At 34.4% G+C, this 20,354-nt stretch overlaps 2 protein-coding genes and 1 long non-coding RNA gene across 3 annotated transcripts; 1 reads left to right on the plus strand and 2 right to left on the minus strand.

The window, feature by feature from the left end:
* Window positions 1-1,680: 1,680 nt before the first annotated feature.
* On the minus strand, window positions 1,681-7,859 carry LOC128922654 (uncharacterized). Its single transcript, XR_008471837.1, has 4 exons — window positions 7,258-7,859; window positions 6,335-6,507; window positions 2,126-2,187; window positions 1,681-2,042 (listed from the first exon to the last, which is right to left on the minus strand). It is a non-coding gene; the product is annotated as an uncharacterized LOC128922654 (long non-coding RNA).
* LOC105218858 (proteoglycan 4) lies at window positions 3,589-16,840 on the plus strand. Its single transcript, XM_011194705.3, has 8 exons — window positions 3,589-3,932; window positions 11,172-11,248; window positions 11,321-11,480; window positions 11,543-11,576; window positions 11,665-11,870; window positions 11,927-12,954; window positions 13,019-13,201; window positions 15,494-16,840. Exons 2-8 carry the CDS (start codon window positions 11,174-11,176, stop codon window positions 15,626-15,628), a joined length of 1,821 nt encoding a protein of 606 aa, XP_011193007.1. The 5' UTR covers window positions 3,589-3,932; window positions 11,172-11,173; the 3' UTR covers window positions 15,629-16,840.
* A 776-nt stretch (window positions 16,841-17,616) lies between these two features.
* LOC105218859 (beta-1,4-N-acetylgalactosaminyltransferase bre-4) lies at window positions 17,617-20,166 on the minus strand. The gene is made up of 6 exons (XM_011194706.3): window positions 19,807-20,166; window positions 19,464-19,741; window positions 18,569-18,995; window positions 18,376-18,498; window positions 18,209-18,304; window positions 17,617-17,935 (listed from the first exon to the last, which is right to left on the minus strand). Exons 1-6 carry the CDS (start codon window positions 19,935-19,937, stop codon window positions 17,794-17,796), a joined length of 1,197 nt encoding a protein of 398 aa, XP_011193008.1. The 5' UTR covers window positions 19,938-20,166; the 3' UTR covers window positions 17,617-17,793.
* Window positions 20,167-20,354: the final 188 nt, after the last annotated feature.

The following is a 20,354-nucleotide window of genomic DNA, read 5'->3' on the forward strand; positions in this document are numbered from 1 at the left end:
AATTACTAAAAAACGTCAGAAACACCAAATTTTACATAAGAAATGGCAGAAGGAAGCTGCACTGAGATTTTTTTACAAAATGGAAAATGGGCGTGGCGTCGCCCACTTATGGGTCAAAAACCATATCTCAAGAACTATTCGAACGATTTCAATGAAATTCGGTATATAACACTTTCTTGACACTCTGATGACACGGGTGGAAAAGGGACGAAATTGGTTCACAACCACGACAACTTCCCATATAACTCATCTTTGAATTTCATCTTATTCCTTCACTTTATAATATATACATTAGGAACCAATGAAGATAGCGAAATAAAACTTTACACAAACACTGTGCATCACTTGTGAAAAAATTGTCAAAATCGAACCATGACTTTTCAAGGCCCCTGATATCGAACATGAAGAACTCAGTGCCTAAGGGTAATATAATACTTAGGTAAATCTCTCAGATATTTTAATGTAATTCATTCCCTCTGAATTTTTTTCTTATAACAGTTTCTCTCTGTACCTGAAATGGTAAAAATCGGGTCATAACTTCCCCCAGATCCCATATACCTAATTATAAGTAATATTAAATTAAGTGAGCGTATAGTCTTCGATACATTGTATCTTGGTGGTGAAAACGAGTGAAATCGGTTTAGGAATTACCTCAGTCCCCATATACTATTTATGATGATTTTCGTTATTATATTGAACTTTATACCCAATATATGGGTCGAATTGTGTTATCTTTATAAAATTACATCAATAAATTGCGAGAGTATAAAATGTTCGGTTACACCCGAACTTAGCCCTTCCTTACTTGTTTATCATATAGTTTCCCATAGATTCATATTTACTCCAATAATCAGCAATTGATGGTAAGTGGTTGTAGTGCATTAACAAAGTGACTCCTAAAAAAAGCATAATTTAGTTCTCGTCGGTAAGAGCACGCTTTGCAGATTTTTCTCTGTTTAGTGTTTGAATCCTTTGGTTAGTGCACTCTGTAATACGTATGTATAAACTTTTTGGAAAGAGTTTCCGAAAAACGTCGAGCTCGGAAGCACCATGAGGAAAGAAAATAAGAACTTCAGCCGGTTTTTCTACGGGCATTATATACTTCGGTTCGAAAATGACGCCGGCGTCAAACTTTGTCCAGCTACATTTATTGCCTAATAGCTGATCCTCACTGTTCTCTAAAGAATTAAGATGATCGCCTAAAACTTGACCGTCATCGTCATCCAACTCCGATTCAGAAGAAGACTCATCACCTGATTCGCTTACATATTTAGCGTTTGCTACAGGAACTTCCGCATCTTCGCCATCCGATGGTTCATAGCTAGACTCAGAGGCACTAAAATCATCGGCCATATCGTCGCTATCCTCTTGTAAAAAATAATCAGCAATTTCGTTCTCACCCAATTTTTTCCTTGTAGACATCTAATGGTATAAACAAATATTGGGATATTATTATCCCTAACAAATGCATTATTGGGATTATATGTCCCAATGTAGTTACAAATATAAAAAACTTACCTTTTTCAATCCAATTTGTTTCCAATTTCGAAGGAATTATCTTTATTCACACCTAAACCGTAAAGCAAGCGGAATATTACGAATAAAAACTGAACCAAATAGACGTTCCACATTGGTATACAACGCGTGACTGATGAAATTTCGCGAAATGTCTGTGCAAAATATTCGGTAACGGGAAATTGATATCAATAATAACGGAATGCGGTTACTGATCATCAAAGAAGACTTCAAGGCTTTATTGGGTACATTTCAATGCGTAATTGGATCAAAATTAAAAGTTATACACATGTTTGAAGTTTGCTGGGACATATTGTCCTAGTAGGGGCGAAAGGGTTAAGCACAAAAATTGCCCTCAAGTGACTTTATATGGTCAGTTGTTACCAACAAGCACATGCGCAAAATATTTGGGGATAACAATTGATAAGAGACGCACTTGGAAAGATCACATTAAAATTAAAAGAACTCAGTTAAGATTAAAGATGACGCAGTTATATTGGCTCCTTAGATCAAGATACTGCCTCAGTCTGAAAAACAAGTTGCTAATTTATAAGGTAATACTTAGGCCAGTGTAGCTATTTCTAATTTAAAAGAAATTCAAGCTTTTTACCATAGTGGGGACTCCTTTCTATGTGAGAAACGATGTCCTCCATCGGGATCTAAAGTTGTACACTGTAAAGGAAACAATCGAAAAATTTAGCAAACGTTACCACTTCCGTTTGGAGCATCATGAAAATATATTTGCGATTCAACTGCTGGACAATAGTTTGCATGTTAGAAGATTGAAAAAATACCACTCGTTAGACCTTCCCTTTCGATTCAATTAAAGTAAAAGTTTTTGTTATTTTTTGATTTTTTGTTTTAAGTAATTTCGTTGTTTTTTTATTTTCTTTTTCTTTTTAATTATTATTATTTTTTAATTTCATTTAATTTTGTTTTTTTCTTTTATATTATGTAATGTCATACTATTATAATTCATTCTCATTGTATTTTCATGAAATTAAGTTATTGTTTTTTTTATAATTAAACTGATTCTAAATACAGTGGAACTTCTCTAACTCGAATCACCATAATCCACAAAAAAACTTCAAGTTATATAATGTTTATTAAAACATACAATTTTTCAAAAAGCTGGAATATATAGATTTATTCACAGTTTTATTTATTTACTTCGCAAAAAGTTTTATGTACATACGTTAAAACATGTATTTTGTAATTTTGTTTGTTGCAGTTTGCTCTTGTTAGGCTCTTGACGTCTGTATCCCACGCTTCCAAACGATATAGAGGGATTCTTTTAAAATTCTGCATCGATAGTAAAATTTTAAATTTTGTATTATGCCCTGGTTGAAAAGTTCGATTTATGGAACGAAATTTGTATGAAATGTGACTTCTATTTCCAATTCAAGAGTTCGAGTTATGGAGAACTTCGAGTTAAGGAAGTTTGAGTTATAGAAGAAAATTTATAAGAAATTTGATTTCTAAACGTTGTTGCCAGTTCAAAAGTTCGAGTTATGGAGATCTTCGAGCTATAGAAGTTCTACTGTATATGGAGATTAAAAAAAATCGATTTTCGAATTTTAATTAAATCTAATAAATCTAAAGACGCATTTTAGTTTCCTAAAACATCGTTATTTTTGAAAAAGTCATCAGCATCATCGGTGTTATGTCGGAAATCGGAATTCATAACACAATGGAATTAACGTGTCCACCATAAAGATCAGTTTAGCACGCTACTTACTCGCTAAAAGACCACCAACAAATTTCAAAGCTTGGTTATTTAATTTAATTCTCAACCAGCGAAATTTAAAAGAAAGACTCAGATCAGTAGGTGACTGCGTAGCTTAGTGCACGCAATACTCATTTTTTTCAATATATTGTTGTGTGAATTTGTGATTATTATGATCATTATATTGATTGTGAGATAAGAGCGCACTTCTCAACGAGTGTGTTAAGAGAGTGGGCATCTTGCTAGAAACCGCTCAAGTGTTAACCCATGCGCCCGAGGAGAAGGCGGACCGTTTAGTAGCTCGTTTAGCTTTTCGCGCAAACAAATGGAGCTTCTCGAGAGCAGTTTGCTGGCGCCAGTGCCAGTACACAATAGATTGCCGACGCGAACGCGTGTAGTGCTCGCAACGAAACTGGTCGATCGTTACCAAACACATACTCCCACCACTGACGCCACTCCGCCGCATTTATAGCACACCAACATCTCATTGGGGATCTTCAAATACAATAGTTGTCAGTGCTCGCTAAAAGGAAAGCAAACCAAAAACAACAAAATAACAAGAAAACTATACCGATACACACGGCATCGGTAAATTTCAGACTACGAGTATTAAGGCCTGAAACTGAACTCAAAATAATCGAAGAACGGTGAAGAGCTAAGTGTTGTTGTTGGTGGCACGAAAAAATAGAAAGTATGTGAGATATTTGTGACAATTTTTGCAAACACAAACTAACCGTTTAAACACTAGTAAATATGTGCGTGTGCAAAATAAATGTTGCTTTAACTGTAATATATGTATGAATGAACGAGTACATTACCATTGTAAAGCTATGTATGTACAGGGAGTTGTTGTGCGGTTGTTGGAATACATAAGTACATACATACATTCGCACATATTTATATATGGATGTATGTATTTATTTTCGTATTACTTATACGTAGGTGTAGGCGATAGTAAGACAGGTTTCAAAGAAAATGTCGCTGGCCACACTTCATACAACCTACATATTCTACTTATGTACATACATACATAGATACAGACATATACATATGCGGTGCAAGTACACACAGATGTAGCAATTCCTAGGTTGTATTAGGAAGTGGGCTGTGAAAACCAGTTGCAACTAATTTTCGATGGCAATTAGCCAAATTTCATAGCAAAATGTGAGCAAAATAATACTCATGTGCGCACATACATATGTACATATACAAATAATAAACAGCGAAGAAAAATGTAAACCATATACAAAAATATATGTATCGTCGAAATGTTTATAACGGCTGTGACTAAGAAAGTGCGATATTTGCGTTCAAAGGAAGAAATTAAATAAATAAAATACATAAATATCACCGACAGATGTGAAAAGCAGCGATTTCACTGTTTCAAAACATGCTCAGTGACAATGAACTATTTTTAGATCTTTGTTTTTTTTTTCAGTTTATAAAAGAGCAAGCTTTTTAATTTATATGCATGTACATATGTACATAAGTATGTATGTATGTATATACTTACTTATACACTCATACACTCATAAATCGTGGGCATGCACCTACTCACAAATACTCAATGAATAGACACGGAGATCATCATCGCCAATAGCAAAGATGCTAATAGAATCAAAACTGAGCACAATGAGAAAATTAATCAGCAATGACGTTAGAGTCGAAAATATATGGTGAATGTCTCAGAAGCAAAACAGAAAATATCTAACATTGTTTGTATGTATGCACGCGCACATTAGTATGTATATATATGTATGTATATCTATATGATCAGGGCAATTTAGAGTTGTTTAAGCCCTTTAAATTTGTGTCTGCTTTAAGCTTTAGGATGCGACTGTATACAAATGTATAATTCCGAAAATGCGTGCTGAGACATATAGCCACATACATACATCCTGCAGTTTGCAATATAGCCAGTAAAAACCGATTTGAGGGTACTTGTCCTTGAAGCATTTCTCAAAAAATCAACTCAGCCGGTTTTGCGAAATCGTTCGTCAACCCACTTATTTTTCATGTATTTCAGATTCGGAAAAATAAGGCAAAACAACTTAATCGAATATACCTGTCTGAAGGCGAGATGATTTCCAAAATATCAAAATACATAAATACGAATATAATTACATACTTATTTATGTACGTTTGTTAGAATTTACGCAAGCGCTTCGGAATGTACGATAAACTAGTATAATTTTTAAGAAGCTGGAAGATCTGAGCGATGAACAATTATTTTGGTTACATATGTATGTACATATGTACGTGGAGTTTATATGAGGTCATATGAAGATACAACTACTTAAATCAAATTGATCTACGGCTAGTATTTTTCTACTAAATTGGATCATAAATATTTTCATTAATACACAATCGGCAGTATTCGTTTAAATTGTCACTCGCAAAAGACCAAAAATTAAAGAAAATTTATTTTGTTCAGGTGCAGGAACCAGCAAGGTCAGAAGGCCAATGCTTTACAATTAAGACATTTATTCGATGTATTCGCTGAAATTACAATTCACTAGTGGTGAATGTATGTATCCGTACATATCGCGTGTGTGAAATGTAAAAAGTGTGCTCGAGTAGCAAGCTTCATTTCAAAATATATGTACATATCTATATGTATTATATACATATGTACATATATTAATTTATATTTATGTATTATATACATATATACATATATAAAATATAAATGAGAATATGCCAGTAAAATGTCCATACAATTAATTCAGGCGTATACTTTCATATATACGAGCCGTTTGTGTTTTGTTGATTTTTCGAAATCACCTTCGGACATTCCGTTTTTGTTTTCTACGTTTCTTTTGGCATAAACGAGACTATATGAGATCATTCTATTTGAATTTATGCAAACATACTACACGCTACATATGGATGTACATACGTATTATTCACAAACATTTGTTCAGCGTGCGATCAGTGCTGTTGTCTGACGGGTTGTATTCTAGAATCTAGCCTTTTAATTTCAAGTCAATTGATATACGCAAATATATACAGAAATGTGTGTGTACGAGTATGTACTATGGTATTGTAATAATTTATATTTAAGCTTACAAATATACATATGTATGTACTCACTCCTATATGGATTCCATGTTCGACATTTCGACAAAATTGCGCAAGTAGTGTGTTTTTAAATAATTTAATTTAATAATTTTTTATTCATCGAAACGACGTATAATTGGTTGAATTGCTTCTTTCCACATTTTACACCTTTCATTCGTATTCGTATCCTTTAGAGCTATCAATCGCTTTTAAATTAAAAAAATGGAAATATTGAAGTGGTCTTGGGGGCACAAATGTACAAACATGTGTTTCATATAATTCTATAATTGTTTTCACTGTATGAAAAACAAGATTTTTCATTGTGATTTCAATTAAGTCTAATAACCGTATTTTGGTGCTTCTCCACTCAGTCATGCATGCATAAAAGTATTCTATCTATATATAGTGTTATACATATATGCTTGTGTAATTTTTTTCTTTTGTATGCCATTTTCGGTACACAAATGCGTGTACATTTTCGTACAATGTTAAACACCTACATATATATACATTTACATTGATTTGCCTAAAGTTCATTAATAAACATTTCATCATTATATTTATAAACATGTGTGAAAGCAAATACGATTATATAAAAATTAGCAATAACTAACTAGCATAAATATATTACATAAGCTCGTATAATTAAGACTCTGTTTTCCTCTGCCCAAATAAAGATTTTGGTTTAGTTTTAATTAGGAATTCTTAAGAAATGTTTTTTAACGTTCGCATTAATGAAGTATTATGTAATGATTACATCGTTTAATGAGCTAATCAACAGTCATATTTTGTTCAACATTACATTCTTAATTAGGAGTAAACATGTTTTCTTAAATATCAACTGAACCTTTAGTTAATTATTTGTTATTCATGTACAATGTACATATATCACTTTTAAATCATATAATAATTTTAATGTAAATATAAAAGTGTAAACATATTTTTATGAAACTTACATGTTTAGTTCTCGAAATGTCAGTTTTTAATTAAGTGGTGGTCTGAAACCCACAAAAACTAGGGTATTTTAACACTTTTTTTTTAATATTTCAGTTAAATAATTCATTCAATTTTTATTTAGAAATTCCGAAAACTCAGCCGTACTCTATATATTTTGAAAACATAGGATATAAGCACGAAATGGTTGAGAGTCCAATACAAATCTTCTTTCGACTAATTAAACTAAGCTTTTTTAAGATAATCCACTGTGGATGCACTAAACAATTTATTGGATGGAACAAGGAACAAATTAGGAGAAAATATTGAACAAACATTAAAAATTTAACAAAAAATTTAACTTTGAATTATGTCATTATTTGTGAAAAATATAAATCAATTTCGTCATAAGTCAAATGTGTTGTTTTTTCTGAAAAAATCAATATGAAAAATTTAATTAATTTTTCACAAATATCGTTGTAATACAAAATGTGTCGTTATATCTGAAAATAAAGTCAAATTCACCTTTTCACAATATGGCACAACTGAGAAGTGTCGTTATTGTGGTTAAAAAATAATGCAACATAACAAGTTGAATAACATCATATTCTTATTTCACGGTTAATTTTTCTACGCATCAGAATGCAATTTTTATACAATACAAAAATCGTGTTCATTGAGTATGACACTATGTGTCACCTGTTCAATCAGATAATTTTGACGCCTACTTAAAACAATTTCTTCAATGAAAACATGGATTACAAATTTGAATGAAGCGTAAATGCCGTCATACGCTTAACGTAAACTTGAAAAGATGTTGTATTTTCATATAAAAATTACAATTTCATATTCGACAAGAAATGTCCACTACTTTTCACTAAATATGCATGATATTTTACAGATAGAAATATAATTTATAATATTTTCATTGTTTATTTTTTATACTCTCGCAACAAAAGTTGCTAAAGAGAGTATTATAGTTTTGTTCACATAACGGTTGTTTGTAACACCCAAAACTAAACGAGTTAGATATAGGGTTATATATAACAAAGTGATCAGGGTGAAGAGTGGAGTTCAAATCCGAATGTCTGTCTGTCCGTCCGTCTGTGCAAGCTGTAACTTGAGTAAAAATTAAGATATCTTGATGAAACTTGGCACACTTATTTCTTGGCACCATAGGAAGGTTGCTTTCGAAAATCGGACCACTGCCACGCCCACAAAATGGCGAAAACCGAAAACACATAAAGTGCCATAACCTAAGCCATAAATAAATGGAAATAAAATTTGGTATGAAGGATCGCACTATGAATTGGCATATTTGGATGTAATTTTTTGGGGAGGTGGGCGTGGCCCCGCCCCCAAATATGTTTTTTGTACATATCTCGGAAACCAATAGAGCTATATAAAACAAACTTTCTGCAGTCGTTTTTTTAGTCACTTCTTAATACAGTCCAAAAATGAAAGAAATCGGATAATAACCACGCCCACCTCTCATACAAAGGTTAGGTTGAAAATTACTAAAAGTAGGTTAACTCACTAACGAAAAACGTCAGAAACACTAAATTTAATATAAGAAATGGCAGATGGAAGCTGCACTCAGATTTTTTTACAAAATGAAAAATGGGCGTGGCATCGCCCACTTATGGGTCAAACACCATATCTCAGGAACTACTCGACCAATTTCAATGAAATTCGGTTTGTAATAGTTTCCTTACATCCCAATGATATGTTGTGAAAATAGGCCAATCGCTTCACAACCACGTCTACTTCCTATATACCAGAACTTTGAAGACGATCTGAATCGTTTACTTTACAATATATAAAGTGAACACTAGTGAAGATATCGGTGCAGAACTTTGCACAAATACTATGTTTATAGTGTGGCAGCCACATTCTATTCCGAAATCGGACCATAGGTTTTTAAGGCCCCATATATCGAACACGAGGTCCTCGGTGCTTCTAACCTAATATTATGGTTTCCAACTTTCAATGGACTTTATACAATATATATGACGAATATGTGGGTCAAATTGTGTATTATATAATATAAATAAAGTTAAATAAATAAATTGCGAGAGTATAAAATGTTCGGTTACACCAGAACTTAGCCCTTCCTTACTTGTTTTTTATTACATTTGTACCTCGTATGCAATGATTAAATACTAACAACAATTCAATTCTAATATGTTAAAAATAATAATTAAAGGCTAAATGTTATATTCATTTGCTGCTACAGTTGCCTTGCTAAGTCTGAAGGCCTCTTACGTTTCAGTCGGTTTTCTCGTTCAGCAGTACCGATGAGTCTGGATGCCTCTTCATTTACATGCAGTATAAGCCTCATTTCGTGAGTCTTTGCAAGTTTGATTATTTCGTTTACTACAGAATTCACACCAAGATCACATTGAAGGTCAGCAGATCTAACATACCGAGGGGCATTAACTATATTTCTTAGTAGCTTATTTTGGAAGCGCTGAATGCAGGCAATACAGTTTTGACTTGAGCTCCATAGGCCCAAATTGGCTTTAGTACTTGATTATATATAAACAGCTTGTTTGCGATTGAAAGCGTGGATCTCCTACCGACCAGATGGTAAAACTTAGCAAATTTTAAATCAAGCTCGCACCTTTTTTTCTTGACATGCTCTTTCCAGCGAAGCTTTGCATCTTGGGTGATTCCTAGGTACTATTGTGATGTGGTATAGGAGTACCATTTATATAAATGGGATGGTATGATTTTTTTTTTAAAGTAAAGTCTACGTGCATTGATTTGGGATCGTTTAATTTAATGCGCCATTTGGAAGCCCATTTAGTATTTGCATTGACTGCTGTTTGCACTCGAAGGGTAGATATTGAGGTTGACTCTCCTGCTGCTAACAAGGCTGTGTCATCCGCAAAAGTTGCTGTCACGTAACTTGAGTCAGTGGGGATATCACTTGTAAAAAGCAAGTAAAGTATTGGCCCCAACACGCTTCCCTGTGGAACACCCGCTTCTATTGGTTGCAAGTTTGAGTATGCATCCTCTTGCTTTATGCGTAAGTATCTGTCTTTTAGGTAGGAAGCAATTATTTCGCAATATTGTTTGTGTAACATGCATTTCAGTTTCAGCAGTAGACCCGAATGCCAAACTCTATCAAAAGCCTGAGACACGTCTAAGAAGGCCGCAGAACAAACGTTCTTTTTATCCATAGCATTTTCAACGAAATTAACGATTCGGTGTACCTGGTCAATTGTTGAATGATGATCACGAAAGCCGAACTGGTGTAATGGTATAAGGTGTTTTCGATCTATTATTGATTTGAGCCTCTTTATGTGAACGTTCTCGAAGACTTTCAATATAGCTGGCAGCAGCGATATTGGCACCATAGGAAGGTTGATTTCGAAAATGAGCAAAATCGGACCATTGTCAAGCCCACAAAATGGCGAAAACCGAAAACACATAAAGTCCCATAACTAAGCCATAAATAAAGCTATGGAAATAAAATTTGGTATGAAGGATCGCACTATGAAGGGGCATATTTGGATGTAATTTTTTTGGGGAAGTGGACGTGGCCCCTCCCCCAAATAGGTTCTTTGTACATATCTCGCAAACCAATAAAGCAAACCAAAACCAAACTTTCTGCAGTCGTTTTTTTACTGATCACTCGAACCAAGTTTTACAAACTCTGAATTATTGATCTCAGAGTTTGATTAATTTAATTTGAGTATTCGTACAGATTCAATCACATCATCCGCGTTATATGAATAGTTTCCTTAAAATGGACCGAATGTTTCACTGAAGAGAAGATTTGAAACATTTTAGTTTCGTGTGTAGTGTTTTGTTATGACTAAGGGGAAATTAATCGTATATTACTTAAAAGGCATGCGTCTCCTTATTTTTTATTTAATTATTAATTATTAGCTGAACTTACTGTATTAAAAGATTTCACTGTTATTTTTAGGGATGCAGTACACGACGAGCTCAGAAAATTACTCCTCATCAGTAAGGGGTGATTCGCCTTCAAAATGGGGTAACAAGGTGAATAAAACATCAAAGATAAAGTAAATGAAAACCAAATGAATAACATGTCTTACAATCTAATCCCATCAGGAAGATAAAAGTTATGTGTATAAGAAGTCATCCTATCAATATTCCAATTCCGGCAATAAAAACATAGCAAGCATGAATAAGTCCCTGGATACAAATATTGATCAATTGGATGCTTTATTGGAAGACTTGAAACATGAGCGTCAAATAACAAAAGATAAAGGTAATGAATGAACAAAAATCTCGCACAAAACGCAATTTACATTAACGAATATTCTCTTTTAGATATTTTATCAACTTCAGCAAATTATAGGACAATGTGAGTACAAACATCATTAGCATATCATACCCTTTTAACGTAACCAAATCTAGATCTCAATTGGTTAAATGTTTCGGTTTAATTTCAGTGAACGTGAACGAGAGCGAGAACATCTTGAGCCTAGTGATTCTGTTACGAAAACAGTGCGAGTGATGAAAACATCACAACGGTCAGTACCACATCCTTTGCAGGACGAACTCGATGGCTTTTCGACATCAGAGTACAGCACTCTAAAGTCGAATGGTTATCCTAGCATTCAACGTGACTATCAATCAAATGAACTCTATGGATCTAGTTAGTATATTAAAATTTCTACATCTGAAAATTTTACATCCAATGTTTTATCACAGATAACGTCTATGGAAGCAAAAACAAAATATATGAGAGCAATCGCAATATTGACAGTTCGGACTTGATTCCTGCCGCTACCACAACTACAACAACTACGACTCAATTGGAGAAAGATCTTCAGAATTTGCCGCTGACTGAAGATATTTTGCCACTACCTGGTACCAAAGTTACCACTACAGTTCGTACCTATACTTACGAGGTACCAGCGACCGGTACGCTTAGTCGAGGCACTCCGTTAACTTCAAGCACTCGTTTCAATACAATTCAACGTAATGCAGTCAATAGCTCCACACTACAGTCTAGTCCTACCCCATCTAACGTAGCTCCAGTGATGCCACAAACAGTTGTTTATAATACGGAAAGCTATTCCACTACTAATAGGACAAATGATCATCCGATAACAACAAATCACTTGTATGAAGTGCGAGAGCATCGCGAAACTAACACTCTGAAAAACAATTTACCGCTACAACAACCACGTAGCCCTCAGCCAAGTGGCAGCAATAAAACTATTATTTATAAAGTGAACACAACTGAAAATATTCATACCGGACCGGAGTTTAAAAGCTATCCTCAACGGTCTCCCGAGTATACCTTACACCAAGAACCACCACAAACTGGACCATATGACCAACCAAATGATGCTTATACTCCTGCCCCAACAACCACAAAATATATTTATAAAGAATCCTCGAATGTGGTGAACACTATCCATGGCTCACCAGTTGGTCCGCCAGATACACAGCCAAGATATTTACCACCAGCACACCCTCAACACAAATCACCACCAGCAGGATATGTACCCAGCGGTAATGGCTATCCGCCACACGGGTCTCCAAACACTTCTCATGTAACATATAAATATTCATCTTCATCTACCACAAATACTCGCCAAGGTCCAGATAGTCCGTACGGCAAGCCATCGCCAACCATCCAACCAGCACCATTTCCCGTGGATGGAGTTGAGTATCCAGCTAATGCTAACCCACCGCAAAGAGTTGACGAACTCATGCAGTCATTTGGGCAAGTAAGTATGACTCAACACGTTCCTAAATACAAATCCATATGTAATTCGCTATAATATTTTTCAGGTTGATTCCGTAGACAGAGCTGACCTTTCTACTCCACGGAAACGAGAAATAGAAACTGCTGTAGCTACGCCAAGTCAACATGTTCCAACAATAAATAAGGCAGGAAAGGAAGTTTATTACCCTCCTGGACATGAGATGATGTTAACAAAACGTGAAGAAATGGCTGCCGGATCAGCGGCTGGGGTAATATTTTGATACTGACGATATGATACTAAAAAATACTTTAAAGTCGAATTTTCTAAAACTAATGTTTATCACGTGTACAAGTTCGAATCATAACGTTTGAATATTCGGGAGAATTTGCACATAAAAAGAAGTCTATAATCAAATTATTAGTTTAGGAATTCTTAAAACATCACCAGTTAAGTGGTTCATTTTTTTATTCTCGAAACATGTTGCACTGGGAGTATAATGGTTTTGTTCACATAACGGTTGTTTGTTTGTCCTAAAACTGAACCAATAAGATATCGAAAGATGAAGATACCGAAACAAAACTTTACACAAATACTGTAGTTGATGTGTAGCATCACTCATCATCATCGAAAATTGACGAAATCAAACTATAACTCTTCAAGGCCCCAGTTATCGAATATGAAGACCTCAGTGCCAATAAATATTTTTTTACTGAAAATATCGGTAAAACTCTGAGATTCAGATGGAATCTGTGCCGAAAATTAGTGAAATCGTGTCATAGCTTTTCTTAGGTCCCTTCTTCTTCTTGACTGGCGTAGACACCGCTTACACGGTTATAACTGAGTCCACAACAGCGCGCCACGCATCTCTCCTTTTGCCAGTTTGGCGCCAATTGGTAATATCAAGTGAAGACGGGTCCTTCCATCGGAGTGGAGGCCTCCCTCTTTCACCAGCGGGTACTGCATCAAACACTTTCAGAGCTGCAGCACTTTCGTCCATTCGAACAACATGACCCTGCAAGCGTGGCCGCTGTCTTTTTATTCGCTGGACTATGTCTATGTCGTCGAATAACACATACAGCTCATAATTCCATCTTCTGCTGTATTCGCCGTTTCCAATTCTTAAGGGACCATAAATCTTCCGCAAAACCTTTCTCTCGAAAACTCCTAGTGCCGTCTCATCGGATGTTGATATCGTCCACGCTTCTGCACCATAAAGTAGGACGGGAATGATGAGGGACTTGTAGATTTTAGTTTTTGTTCGTCGAGAGAGGACTTTACTTTCCAATTGCTTACGCAGTCCATAGTGGCACCTGTTGGCAAGAGTGATTCTGCGTTGGATTTCAAGGCTGACATTATTATCGGTGTTGTTGCTGGTGCCTAGGTATTCGAAATTATCTACAACTTCAAAGTTATGACTGTCAACAGTGACGTGGGAGCCATGAAGGGAATCCGCTGACTGTTTGTTTGATGACAGGAGATATTTCGTCTTGTCCAGACCCATACGCTTCGTTTGCTTATCCAGTCTGAAAAAAGCAGAACTAACGGCGCGGGTGTTGTTTCCAATGGTATCGATATCATCGGCGTACGCCAGCAACTGTACACTCTTATAGAAAATTGTACCTTCTCTATTTAGCAGATGCAGATTTTCCAGGTCTAAAGCCACACTGATAATGTCCAATCAGTTTGTTAACGGTAAGCTTTAGTCTTTCACACAGGACGCTCGATAGAACCGTATTAGTGATGTTAAGGAAGCTTATCCCACGGTAATTTGCACAGATTATGGGGTCTCGCTTTTTGTGGGTTGGGCAGAGTAGACTGAGATTCCAATCGTCGGGCATGCTTTCTTCCGACCATATTCCGCAAAGAAGCTGATGCATGGACCTTATCAGCTCTTCGCCGTATTGTTCTTCAAGCGGGTAATTGCTATTCTAATTTCTTCACGGTCGGGCAATGGAACATCTGTTCCATCGTCGTCGATTGGGGAATCGGGTTCGCCATCTCCTGGTGTTGTACTTTCACTGCCATTCAGCAAGCTGGAGAAGTATTCCCTCCACAAACTCAGTATACTCTGGTCATCAACAACTAGATCACCTCTGGGGGGCCTACAGGAGTGAGCTCCCTAGCTCCCTCATACCTAATATTAGGGTTTTCAAACATCCGGTGGGTGGTGAAGGATTGAGATAAAATCATAAAGTTTTATAAAAAAGTGATCAACGAGAGGTTAAAAAAAATGTTTTTACGTAATTCACCAATTAGTACCCGTTACCGTTAATATACGCAAAGCTCGATATTCATTGACAGCAATTAATTGCGCTTTTGGGTAATCGTCAATACATAGAGAACAAATCAGCTACCCAGTATAAACTTTAGTCTTATTATACGATTTATTATAAATCGAAATTGTTTAGTTATTTAACTCTTATAAGAGAGGTTGGTTCGATTTATATTGATTTGTAAATATATTTAAATTTATGAATTTATTGAAATATATATATATATATATATATATATATATATTATATGTTTAGACACTATTTACTAATATTTTTATGGTTTACAGGGACGATGGGCTAAAGGCTCTGGAAGGTATGAGTACGAGTCCGGTTATAAATCCAAAACTAAAACTAAACAAGGCGGTGCAGTGGTTCCTATATGTTTGCCACTTTGTTGTGCTATGCCATGCTCTATAATGTAAATCGAATCAAATTAATTTTTTGAAATAAATTCTCGAATGTAAATATAGATATGTATGTATGTATATGTATGTACCACTAATATTAAATAATACCCTTGTACTCTCTAAAAAAAGTAGTACACATTGGAAAATTTACAGTATAATATACAAATATACAAACTTATTTTGGATACGTTGAGAAAAAATATTAGTTTTTAATATGTAAGTTATTGAAACTGAAATATCAAATAATACATATTGATAATAAATTACAATTTTGATATAATGTTGTTATTAATTATTTCTATTTATCGCTGTACAGCATGAATATTCTGTTTGCCAATGTGTACATTTTTTTAACAAATTGCTATTAATATTAATGTATATTTAAAACTCACACGTATGATCACAAAACATGCAGTCATGGAAATAAGACACTACACTGATGTTTAATATTGAAAGCATACGGGATCGCAACGATGTTTGTTGAGAACGCTAATATCTCCGCTTAAATGTTCGGTGATGGAGACTTATTGTTGTACAATGTACATCAAGTTGCACTGAATTTTAAAGTTATTAAATTTAAAAGAAATTTATTGAAAATTATATACATTTGTATATATACAGTCAGAGACATAAGTTTAAATAAACCCCTAAAAATACATTTTTTTATTGATTGTTGTGTTTTAACACAAAAAAACAATGCAGTTTATTTAACGCGGGACAAAAGTTTAAATACCATATAGCCACTGAAAAATACGCATCGTATGTTTCTTGCGATTTTTTAGAAAAAATTAGTAAAAAAGTAAACATTACTTTGTTTTGCATTCCATTATTGGTTAAATATCTATTACAAATAAACAGCATCATTACATTTGTGTTATAAAACTTAATTTCAATAAAACTGAAATTTTGTGGGTGTATTTAAACTTTTGTCTTTGACTGTATATGATTATAAAGGTATATAATGGTACACTTATAGTATATGATTATAAAGGTATATACCGGTACACTTGCCGAGGAACTTTAGTACCATATCGAGCCTTTAAGGTACAATACAAATGTACATTTGTATGTACATATTGTCATGAGTATATGATTGTCATAAAGCTGTAAGCTTATTTTCATGATTAGCATTTATCTAATATTAACAAAAAATTGTAACCGAATTTGTCAAAAATGTATATGCTAATTAACAAACAATATGTTCAATAAAGATACTCTAACGGCAAACTGTAGTTTTATTATCATCAATTTTGTATTAGAATCATCTAAGAATATGATAATTTAAATTTACTGAATAAAAATACATTTGTGGAGCAAACGAACTGAATTTAAATTATGGGAGAACTAGACATAGAACAAACAACTCTTTCTTCGGGGCCTAAGAGATGGACCAGGAACAACCCGAGCTGTCGGCAATTATCCGTATTATCTCGAGATAAAACAAATAATGAATAAGCCGGTCGTCCATTACGCAGCACCGGTATGATCGCCTAGTTGCAGTGAAACGCAGCAAAATACCGCACTCCGGTCAGTCACAGTATGCCTCTTGATGTCTCCTGAAGCATACCTACACAATGAGACTGCCTGTCATCTGCTGGAAGCCGAACCGTCTCCCAGGTGCATCAAGAGGTCGTTTCTACAATACGCCGACCAGACTGCGGACGCGTACAGCTTCAGACACGTCTTAAATGTCATTCCCAGCGGATCCATTAACACCTTCCTTACCTCCCTCTCAGTGACAAGCGTCCTTGGAGTTAAACCCCCACCCAAAGCAAACGATGAGCTCGAGTTGCCACGTGAAACCATAGTTACCCTCGCGCAACTTCAATTAGACTAGCAAACTAGAGTCAATAACTAATAACCCGTCATTTACTTTGTCCCAGATAGCAAATGTTTCTGGAATCACCCTAGCCTGTAGAAACTTCGTTCAAAAAAAGTTCCGAAAAAGTTGAACTTCATCGGCTTCCACTTTGAACCTCATAAATCAAGACAATAAGAAAGTATAAAACTTAGAAAATGGTATATATTCATTTTATTAGTGTGTTTCAGTAATAATTGTAATAAATTACTTTTAAATATGAGTAGAGCAATTAGAGTAAACAAGTATATAATGTTAACTTTTTCTTAAACTAATTAAATAATTAAGGAATCACTATTTTCGTTATCTATTACTATAAGTATTAACTTGTTTGATCGAAGATTTTTAATTCTGCTAGATACCAAGTAAAAGTTGGAAATTCTTTTATGCTATAGATATTATATTTTATGGAATTTATGCCGTCCATTTCCATCTTGCTGATTCCATTTACGAGATTCTCATATCTGTAAGTAATAAATGAAATAATTAATTATGACATGAAAATGAAAATGAAATAATATATAGTAATGCTGTTAGGTTTCTTATTATTTTGATAGTTTCTAAAGATCGCTAAATTATATTAGTATTGTGCAGTACATTGTACACAAATAAGACTAAGGAGGACGTAAATTTATGATGAAAAATATCTCTATTAACCGGAAACCGATTTTACAGGATTCAAATAACGCCTTATGTCACTACTGAGGAAGTGTTTTCATGTATTAATCAATATTTACCTTTTTGGATTGGCCTTTTCTTTGGGATGTTTCAGCATCATATAACGTGCTATATTAACAGGATATCTTGATATGAATAAATTAGCATGCTTTAATCTGAAATATTTATTTCATTAGATTAATTCAAACTAACATAACCTTTTATATAAGTGTGTACAATAACTTACCTATTCGACATATCGTCGTCTTCACCACCCCAACCAAAGTACGAATTCGAAAAGCCATTCACTAGCTGAAAGTGTTCACGAGTCATGGCGGAAACTCCTCCAAAAATTGAACGATAAGGCAACCTATAAATAAAGACATAAAGGGTTTATATATAATTTCATTTCAATATGGTAATTACAACGCAATTATTACTTGAAGTTTAATGTATCTATAGAGACTGACATGTGGCGCGGTTGCCGCGGACATGTATATAAGTTTCGATTATCCAGAGGTAACAGGTCAACATCATGGAAGATAAAACAATCCCATGGAAATATTTTTAAGGCTTCTAAAAAACCAATATTCATTAACGCAGCCCGATTAAATGCTTTCCCATTGGTTTGTTCAATGATAAATATTCTGTAGGCAATATGCTGCTTCATTAAAAATGGATGAATGTTTCGCAGAAACACGGTTAAATGGGCATAGCGATCCCGAAATGGTACAACTATTGCAATGTGTTCTTTTGGAATACAATCATGCGGCACAAATGCTCCACCTGGCTTTAATAGTGGGCCTAGTTCAGCTTCCACAATGTCTAATGATTCAAGTGTTGTATTTGGTGTTATTGGCCCTTCATCTGAAAATTAAGAGGAACAATAAAGATATTTTTTGTAGCAAAGGTTAATTTTTTAAAATACTTTTCACATAATATAAGAATCCATGATTCTTTTCAATCATAAGTTAGTTTTTCAATTCTTATTTTGAAATATATTCTGGATATATATATATTATCATTTAAAACTGTACATATGCGAAGAAGCGAATGATATTTAGAGTTTCAACTTCCAATTCAACATTTCCGTCCCCACGACATTGGAGAGTCCAGTTATATGAATTGCTTTTAAATGAAAATAATAAAAACAATACGTGTGTCCATGTATTGGTCCGTTTATGTGGTCTGTACTGTATTATATATTTTGACACTACCGCACTGTAATATTCCTTTATTCATATTAAATGTAAAATTAATAAAAAAATAATAGCCCGAGCGTGTGAAGTGAATTGTGTTAAGCTAAAGTGCATTTTCTAGAACATTTTAACTCACTTTCATCATATTGTGGTTCTTTACATCTTACTCTCAATGTAGCAGCGTTTTCTTGTTTAATTGAGTGCAGTGGGTGGAGTATTGTATTATTCGAATGGTTATATTCGCTGGAAATATTTTGTGAGTCCAATAATAAAATAGGCCTCGTAGCTTCGGAAACAAAAGGAAGTACTTGTCGGTTACTTGATTTTAAAGTATCATGTTCTTCAGAGTTATTGCCACTTAAAGATTTATTGGCAATTGTAATCCATTTGGCATAATTATGCATATGCCGAATGCTGTAGATATGAAGAAATCAAATTTAATTATAAAAACTCAAAATATATCGTCGATATTGACTTACCTAAGTCTACTAAACGTAGAGTAACTTGTAGATTTATTATCTACATAGCTCAGGAACGCGCTAAACAAAACCCATATCCCGACCAGACACAGCATAGCTCTCACACCATTAGCTTTGGTGAAGAGTGCCATTGCCGCTGGTCGTAATTGCAATTATGCGGCAGTCCAGATCTTTTGTAGAAGACAGATTTCATCGAATATTATTACAAACTTAGAAAAACCCATTAGAACATCCAGTGCAGCTTGAATAAATCGTAACTTAAGTGTAATTTCCTGACACTTTACTAAATGTATTTATTTGTGCAATTTAATAGCAATGCAAATTAGCTGTGCTGCCACACATTGTAACTTTGAATAAAAACTCAAATACAGAGTGACACAATAAACATATTTTTCAATTATTAAAATGCTTCAATGACGGTGTATTTATGCGCATCAGCACTAATGAATGAATAGAATATAGCCAGAATGTGAAACCACCTTAAACTGCTGAATAATCACAGGACCGGAAGTCGCAACATAGCCAAAGACTGATTGGACAGATTATAA

Source organism: Zeugodacus cucurbitae, chromosome 6 (genome assembly GCF_028554725.1).
Source record: "Zeugodacus cucurbitae isolate PBARC_wt_2022May chromosome 6, idZeuCucr1.2, whole genome shotgun sequence".
Taxonomy (NCBI): domain Eukaryota; kingdom Metazoa; phylum Arthropoda; class Insecta; order Diptera; family Tephritidae; genus Zeugodacus; species Zeugodacus cucurbitae.